Source organism: Lycorma delicatula, chromosome 9, assembly GCF_047948215.1.
Source record: "Lycorma delicatula isolate Av1 chromosome 9, ASM4794821v1, whole genome shotgun sequence".
Lineage (NCBI taxonomy): Eukaryota > Metazoa > Arthropoda > Insecta > Hemiptera > Fulgoridae > Lycorma > Lycorma delicatula.
Window position 1 is genome coordinate 34,288,104 of NC_134463.1, and position 9,001 is coordinate 34,297,104.

At 27.8% G+C, this 9,001-nt stretch overlaps 1 protein-coding gene across 3 annotated transcripts in view; it reads left to right on the forward strand.

Annotated features, from left to right (window-relative positions):
• Positions 1–8,794, forward strand: part of LOC142330328 (uncharacterized) — a 90,056-nt gene extending 81,262 nt beyond the window's left edge. For all 3 annotated transcript variants that reach the window (XM_075375550.1, XM_075375552.1, XM_075375551.1), the window contains 2 exons: positions 274–357; positions 3,404–8,794. In XM_075375550.1, coding sequence (XP_075231665.1) covers positions 274–357; positions 3,404–3,795 — 476 coding nt within the window. In that variant the 3' untranslated portion in view covers positions 3,796–8,794. The remainder of the gene's footprint in view (positions 1–273; positions 358–3,403) is intronic.
• The last annotated feature ends 207 nt before the right edge of the window (positions 8,795–9,001 follow it).

A 9,001-nucleotide genomic window follows, 5' to 3' on the forward strand; every position in this document is an offset into this window, starting at 1 on the left:
CATTACATATACTAAAGTTAACAAATAAATACTTTAACATTTTATAAATTTCATTAATAGTTCTGTAGATATTCAAGAAAAAAGCACAGTTAAAATATATTATATAGATAATGATTTACTGGTGATAAATTATATCATTTGTAATAAAAATGATATAGTACATGGAAAGAATGAGATGAGAATGCAGTAGAGCATGTACAGAGTTACTATGATTAGTATGAAGGTTATCTGTTGTTGCCCAGCATAATGTCGACTAATATGGGGCTATTGCAGCTGTCAGTGCGGGATTATTCTTCCCAGAGGATCTTCCAACCTCCTTGAACGTCGCCTACTCACGAATTCCTTCAGTAAAAACAGGTATATTTTATATAAATTTATAAACTTTATGTTAGCAGGAATAATATATTTTGTTTTAAATTAAATAAGTTTATAGTATTTTAGTAGTAAAGCAAAAAGGAAAGATTAATTTTAATTGAATTTGAATGATCATGATGTTAACTTTGTCAACTTTGATAGTTGGGAATCAAAATATTTTATCTTTATTTTAAGCACACTATTTTGTTGACCTCAGTCCAGGAAAAGAGAAACTATTAATTTATAATCATGTTAATAACAAGCATGTAAACAGTGTAATATATAAAATTCATTTTTCAAAGTAAGAGACAAAACTTATAATAAAAAAGTATGATACTTTCAAAGTCATAAGTTGGCTATTCCTGTCATCAATTTATTTTTAATTTATGTGCGTAGATACTAATGATCAATTATTTAACAATAAATTACTTTATTGTATTTCTCTACTGTATTAAAATAAAAAATTCAGTAGTCAGGCCAACTTTTATCATTGAAATTGTCAAATTTAAAGTGGTCATATAAGCGCTACTGATAACCAATGTAAGAGAAAAGTGATTGAGATTTCTTCAGCTTTGAAATCTTATGTTAAACTTATTACATGTAAGATACTGAAATTATTAATGTAAGTAACAGTATAGTTTACTTGGGTATTCATAAGAAGTTGAATTACTATAAGCCACATGCATGTTGGGTACCAAGAGAAAACTCTTCAGTTCCTGTGCATACCAAGTTGAGTTTCCTTAATCTAATTAAAGGAGATGAATTTGTTAAAAGAATTATAACTTCTAATGAGAACTGCATCTATCATCAGTCCCATTAGTTGAAAGCCATTCTAATGATATTTTGTGATGCTAAGTGTCCAGTTCTCCATGATATTTTGCAAAGATAGCATACTAGTATGCTATGTATACTTAGCACAGCATAGTAACCTATACAAAACCCACCGGGTTGCTCTACCGGTGAACGTGTCTTACCAAATCAGCTGATTTGGAAGTTGAGAGTTGCAGTGTTTAAGTCCTAGTAAAGGCAGTTACTTTTATACAGATTTGAATACTAGATCATGGATACCGATGTTTGTTCTTTGGTGGTTGGGTTTGATTAACCACATATCTCAGGAATGGTCGAACTGAGACTGTACAAGACTACACTCATATATATTAACCTCATTCATCCTCTAAAGTAATACCTGAATGGTAATTGCCGGAGGCTACACAGGAAAAAGAAAAAAGTAGCCTATACAGACATGTATGTAAATAAAGTGAAGTCCGTAATACTGAAAAAATAAATACGTTGATGAAAGAAAGTGACTTCAAAATTGTTTGTCTGTCCATTGTATAATCCATGCTTAAATCACCAGTCAAGACCTTACCTCATCAGACCTCTTTTCTTGGGCCTCTGAAGGAGTACCAAAATGACATAGAAGTAAATAAAAGAATACACACTTTTATCAGAAGTCAAATAAAGAATTCCTTGCTGTTAGCCAAAAAAATACTATTAGAACTTGAAAAAGAGAAAAAAATATTATATTTATTGAAGTTGTATGTGTGTGTGTTTTTATTAAATGAAATGCATTTATGTATATACAAGATTATTTATATATATATATATATATTTGATATAATGTTCAGTCCTGAACAGATCAAATATTTTTTTTGTTGTTATGAAACTTGCAGGATGATTTAATCTTAGGTATGATTAAAACTGTACAACTTAAAAATATTCTCTGGGATAGTTGTTCCACTCTTGGTCAAATGTATTTTTTTGCCATTCATCTCTTAAATTAATCTTATTCAACCATTCCTGGGACATTACTATTAAGTGAACTTACACAATCAAAGGAAAATTTGGAAATAATGGTACAAAAAATTCAGTTAGTTAATTTTATGTTACTTAACAAGATTTATACCCAAATACTTCAGTATCACAAAACATCTGTAATAATTTTTCCTCTGAAATTGTGTACCAATCCATTCCAGTAAGCAATAAAAATGTGCTGTTTGTATCAACAAAGTATTTAGCCCATATTATTTAAAAAATCTATAAAAATGATTTATAATAAATACAAACTATAAAATAATTCTTTTCTTTTTTCTATTAATTATTATATATTTGTCGAATTCCTTAAGTGGAAACCGTTCTGGGCTTACAGTTTTACACAGATGTATAACTTTCTGTTGTCATTATATAACTGTACACGAAATAGATGCAAGTAAGCAAGATGAAACAATATGTCAGAATCTTGATGCAAGTTAATTTAGATACTTAGGTGATGAAATGAAACAATTTTTATTAATCAATTTATGAAAATATTTTTTTACGTGGTCATCTTCCAACATTAATATAATTTAAAAATTACAAAACAGTTAACTATCTATCAATACTTTTTTGCTAAGAATTCATTTTTGCTACAGAACAAGATTTGATAGTTCAAATCCTAGTTTTTTGGGACCAAATTTTCAGAATACTTTAAACAAGTAAAAGATGAACTAAAAATCATAATAGGAAGGGCATTTTGTGGAGTGGTGTTAGTAGAACCCACAACCTCTAAAATCTATTATTGTAGTGAAAGCTCACAGTTATTATAAATTCTTATTCTTACCTGCTACTTGCATGAAATAAATTCAGAATTAATATCCATTTCGCAAATTAGTGTTATCATCTTACTAAAATGTCATTTTTTTTAAACATTCACTAAATATTTTTATGAATAATAAACAAAATAGTGCTATTAAACAGACAAGTCAGTATAAATGTTTGTCTGTTAGTGAGTAAATGTTTGTCTTTGACATGGAGGTTAGGTTTTACATTAGTATGTGTTAGTTTGTACACACAATGTTAGTTGTCAAAGAAAGTTGATGTAATCATGACGTCTTGCATTTAAATTGCACCACATCTGTTGCTAACTGCTCTAATGTTAGAAATTAGTACACACCTGGTTTAAATTGGTAATACACACACACAAATTCTATAAACTTGACATAGTTTGCTTATAATCTGATTTGAATTTTGTCTGCAAAATTGGGTAATTTTTTTGGCATTCTTTTTTTAGGGACTGATTCAAGGCTTGGTATTGGATTCCGAATAGGACCGAATGCAGATCTACAAGTTCAGTGGGAATTAGGACCCCAGGAAAATTCATTAACATCAAGGATGTTAAGTAAATCAAAGAAATCTATTAATAAAACAAATAATAATGATGGTATTGATGAAAAGCAGGGATCATCGACATCACCACCACCACCACCATCATCATCATCATCATCATCATCATCATCATCATCATCATCATCTGAAACCTCATCTTCATCACCAGAAATATCAACAAGATCACCAGTTTCAAATAATATTAGATCAACAAGATTAAGAAAATTAAACCACGATCCAGATTATGGTGTTAAAAGACTTAGAAAAACATTATTATCATTGTTCAGAAATACATAGCACATATTTTAGGTTTATTCATACTTTACTGATAATAATCATAATTTCCTAATTAGTTACCACTTTATTAAATATAAATTTTATTAATTAAATTAATATTTTATTCATCATAATTATAAGTATTTTAAACCATCTAATTTAAGTAATACGGTATAAAATGATGACACTAATTAAAAAAACAGGTACGTAATAATATTTTATGAGATAGAGGAATTCTTAGATTTGTGTTTTTTTTAGTATTAAGTTTTTATTTTGATATAATTATAACACTAGTAATTATTAATTTATTATTATTATTATTAATTACTAGTAATAACAATACAAGTTCAGAAGTGTTTAAACTGTAATTTCATTAAAGTTATAACAAGTTAAAAACAGGTTATTGAAAAATAATCAACATTAAATTTATATGAGTAGTAATATTGCATACTTGACCTGATTATGAAAATAATGAGTATCAAGAATGATGTACTTATAGATGGTGGCTGTTATACAAATATAATCATCAGTCATCAATTTTATTACAATAATTTAAAATAAAATACATAAACAAAACTGAGTATTATAAACAATATGTAATTAGTAAGTAAATAAATTAAATCTTTTGTCCATGCTAAGTCCATTGAAGAAATTTTACATTTTAGTACATGTTTACTATATAATGACATGAATATACAAAAAGAATGAGTTATTTATTTTAGCGAACCATATATGTTAAAAAGTTTTAATTACTGTAACATATCATGTTATCTAAATAAAGTTAAAACGAAAATGAACCGAAATATCATTCCCCATTTGAAAACAGTTTATGTAGAAGATAAAACATCAACTGATGTGACATGTTACTAAAAATAATACTGTCTGTTTTACTACTTACTAAGTTTGTACTTACATCACTAAGTTTATTCTATGGTATGAATTCTCTGGATTTGAACTCTACAAAAAGAAAATAATTAATCTGAAACACCATTAACCTGAGGGCTGCTTTGATCTTTAAAATGATGTCACCAAAGGCTACATAACCTTAAAAGCACTACGAAATTGCATTTAGCTAAGGGTTATAATCAGTATTATTCCAATTTCCCCTTTATATACCAACTAATGATTACTGTATCTGTACTATAAAATTATTAGATCGTGTAATAATCTAGTAATCAGCGGGGTTCCAAGCAAGAAGACAAATTATTACTTCTACAAACACCTCTAATGAGCCCTTCCCATGTATTTTTGTAGCTTATATGTCTAGTGCATAAAATAAATTATACACAAATGTAGTAATACCTTAGTTATGATCACAACTTTATCTTTGTGTTTTAATTTTTTGTTACATTATCTATCTCAGTTTTTGTGATGGCTGTAATATCTGTAAAGCAGTTATAGGCACCCACTTCATTCAAATTCCTATCTGAAAGTAATGATGTTTATTTGCCAGTTTGCTATCTTCTATGGATGGAAGTTAGCATCTTTGTCTTTCATCCAGAAGATTCTAGGATTGAATTCTTAATGGTTCTACCATTTTTCATATGCTAAAGATTTCAATACTTCATTCCAAATCTGACTATTTGGTATCAGGAATGATATTTGATTATAAAAGTAGTGCCAAATCCCTTCTGATTAACCATAGAAAAAAATGGGAAAAAATAAATGTAAAAGGTAAACAAAAAAAAGATAATATTCACAAAACTGTTGTTTTGATGAACATGAAAACTGAATTGTCAATATGAATTTCGTCAGATAAATAGTTGTTTGTATTTTTGCAAAGTTAACCATCACAACTGCATTTAATTTGTTTTAAAAGACAAAAATAGGAAATCCGTTCTATTCGTTACTTTCTGTAGTAAACCTAGTATGGGAACTTGTTTTTCATGAGTACAGGTGTGCCAATTTCATGAGTAACATGTGTTTCATACCAGGTGTAACTGCAGCATTATAACTTGGACATTAAGAGAGAAGTCAATCAAAATTCATCCTTTGGATGCTATCATAATTTTCCCACAGTGCATGCCGACATAATATCTACACTTCACAGCTTAAATTATTAATTTCTTTTTATGTTTCATAGAAATGAGGATACAATTATTTTTAAAAAAGTAATTAAAATATTAAAACTGGTACATAAGTTGGTTTGTTTAGTTTAAATCAGAAGTGTTATTTGAAGTTATAATATGAAGTTTAATTTACTAGGAATAAATTCTTAAACCATGACCATATAATTATATAAATGTTAGGTTTACTGTAAAACAAACCAGTAAATAATATTGTTATAAAGCTTTAAGCTATAATAATTATTACAGTTAGTTACAACATGGTAGTAACATTCATTAACAACTGTTGAGAAATAATAGAGAAAGTGTAAACTACAGTTGAACCCATCGTTATTATTACAACATGAAATCATAAATTAAAATGTGAAATGTATGAAATTATTTAATTGGCTATATATTAAAAAAAAAAATTAAGAAAATTACTTTAAAAAAAATAAAAATATGGATTACTAAAATTGTAACTATTAATACAGCCAAAATATTTCTGTATATAATTTACTTTATTCTAATGAATAAAAAATAGAAGTGATCATTTTACCAACCTTAACATGTTAATAAACTATTCCTCACATATATACTATTATTAAGTAACAGTTGACATAATTAGCAAATGAATGTGAACCCACCAGGTTGGTCTAGTGGTGAATGCGTCTTGCCAAATCAGCTGATTTGGGAATTCGAGAGTTCCATTGTTCAAGTCCTAGTAAAGTCAGTTATTTTTACATGGATTTGAATACTAGATCTTGGATACCAGTGTTTTTTGGTGGTTGGGTTTCAATTAACCACACATCTCAGGAATGGTCGAACGGAGACTGTACAAGACTACACTTCATTTACACTCATTCATATTATCCTCATTCATCCTCTGAAGTATTATCTGAAAGGTAATTGCCAGAGGTTAAACAAGAGAAAGAAAAGAAAGTAAATGAATGTGACTGTTCACATTTATATCATGAACTACTGACATCTTCCAGCAGGTTGTCACCATGAAGGGCAGGCAACTCAAAGATTTTTCTAAAAATCTATAAAAAAAAAAATGTTAAATTATTTCTGTGTAAAGGAACTAAGTTTTAACTAATTAGAAATGTGTCATCATAGGATACTGTTTTTTAATTAAAAATCAAAGTTTATCTGTGAAATTGTACTAATTTATTGTACTACTATTCTGTTCTTCTAGCAAGTTCTTTAATTCTGTCATATTTAATGTATTCTGTATCATTTTTATTAATGATTTTTGTCAATTCATTCACCATGTGAATTTCCATATCATATACCCCAGAGGCATGAATGAATTTTATCTTTAGGAAATATAGTATAGAAATTTCAGTGCTTGAAAAATTACTTAGCTTGACTTGTAATTAAATCCAGAACCTGCTGGATTAAAGGCAGAGCTTTATTTTGATTTTATAATGATAGCTTTTATTACTTTCTGTATTCCACATCTTAAACGTTTTTTCTGCTTGAAAGCAGTGAACTAATTAACTCTCTTCAACTTTTGTACATTTGAAATACTGCTACATAAGAGGTGAAACAGTGTGTATAAATGATTGTTTCATAATAGATAAGTTACATTAATCTGTTGCAATGCTGAAAACCTTCTTTCTTTTGACAGTGATACATGTAAGTGTCTGAAGTAAAGGAGTTCCTGTCTCTGAAAATAATGATATTCACTTTTACAACCAATAACTGAGAGAGTGAATAGTGTGAAAGTGTCATTTGTAGAAATTAAATATTATCTACATTTCAGTGAACTTGGCATGTTGCCAATATGTAACAGTATATTCATCTCAGTGAAAAAGACAACAAGAAACTATTCATTCACTCGAGCGTGGGATGATTGTTATTATTTAGTATGACTGTATTATTTTTGGCAGTGACTTACAATCATATCAGTGTTTACAATCATGATTATTACACTAAATATACATAAACTATTATATAAGATATTCTTTAGCTTTATAAACCATATTTTGCAATATCCTATGCAAAATATCTGATATTCTCTTTTGCAAGAAAGGTATGAGAAAACATACTGCCATGAGTTCAGTACTCGATCAGGATATTGAGAGACTAACAATTAAAAATTTTTATATAATTACAATTTATTAGTTTAATAACATAAGTAAAATAACTTGCAAATACTGCAAATACTTTTCCTGTTCACAAATAAAACTATCCTATAGTTTATGAATGAATTGAATATTTTATCGCTTTCACTAAATGCACAGTAACTCGTTGAACAACTTCCTGTATTCATGTGCTATCTGTACTAGAACACTTGCGACATCATGTCAAACACTATGTTTATATGCACTAAAATACTCAATTCTTTTCTGACTTCTTGCTTAATACTGATCTTAACTCGTCTTTCATGGAGAACTTATACTGCTATCCTTTTGACCTGTAGAACCAGATCCAAGTTGAAGAATGAGAATGATCGTCAGAGTTTTTACATTTTCCCATAAATTCCTACCCTGTTCTGGTGATCTTTCTCATTGAACATCTGTTGAGGTGTGTCAGGGGCAATATTATATATTATAAATTCCGCTATCATCTACCTGTTAATGGTTTTGAAAAGACTACTTATTTAACACTGATCATTTTCTTGCCTGTTCTTAAATCAAAGTGTATTATATATTAAACTAATATTACATTCCATTACAGTAATTTAAAAATTGTTGAATAAAAATCAATTGTAATAATGTAATTGAAAAATTTAACATTTCTTAGATTGCAATCGTAATAAATTATGAACAAATAAACATAATGGCAAAAGAAACCAGCAATTGCGTAAAAAAATAATCAGAACCAATTATTAATCTCTGGTAAAATGATTATTTATGTATATTAAAAAATGATTTTATGTTTTAAATTAACATAAGCTATTTTACAAAACCTGTTTATAACACCTCGCAGCAAAACTAATGAAGAATGCTGTTCTCAACTTATATATATATATATATAATATATATATATATATATTTTAATAATATTTGAAAGATATCAGCTAAAAGTTTAGGGCTATCAAAAAAAAAAAAAACATTAAATCTTTGATGTACCAATTTTTATTTTTCTATAATTTATTTATTAAATTTTGCTTATAAATTTATTATTATAGTAGATAGCATAGTGGTGGTACAGCATAGCATTAGGGATATTAC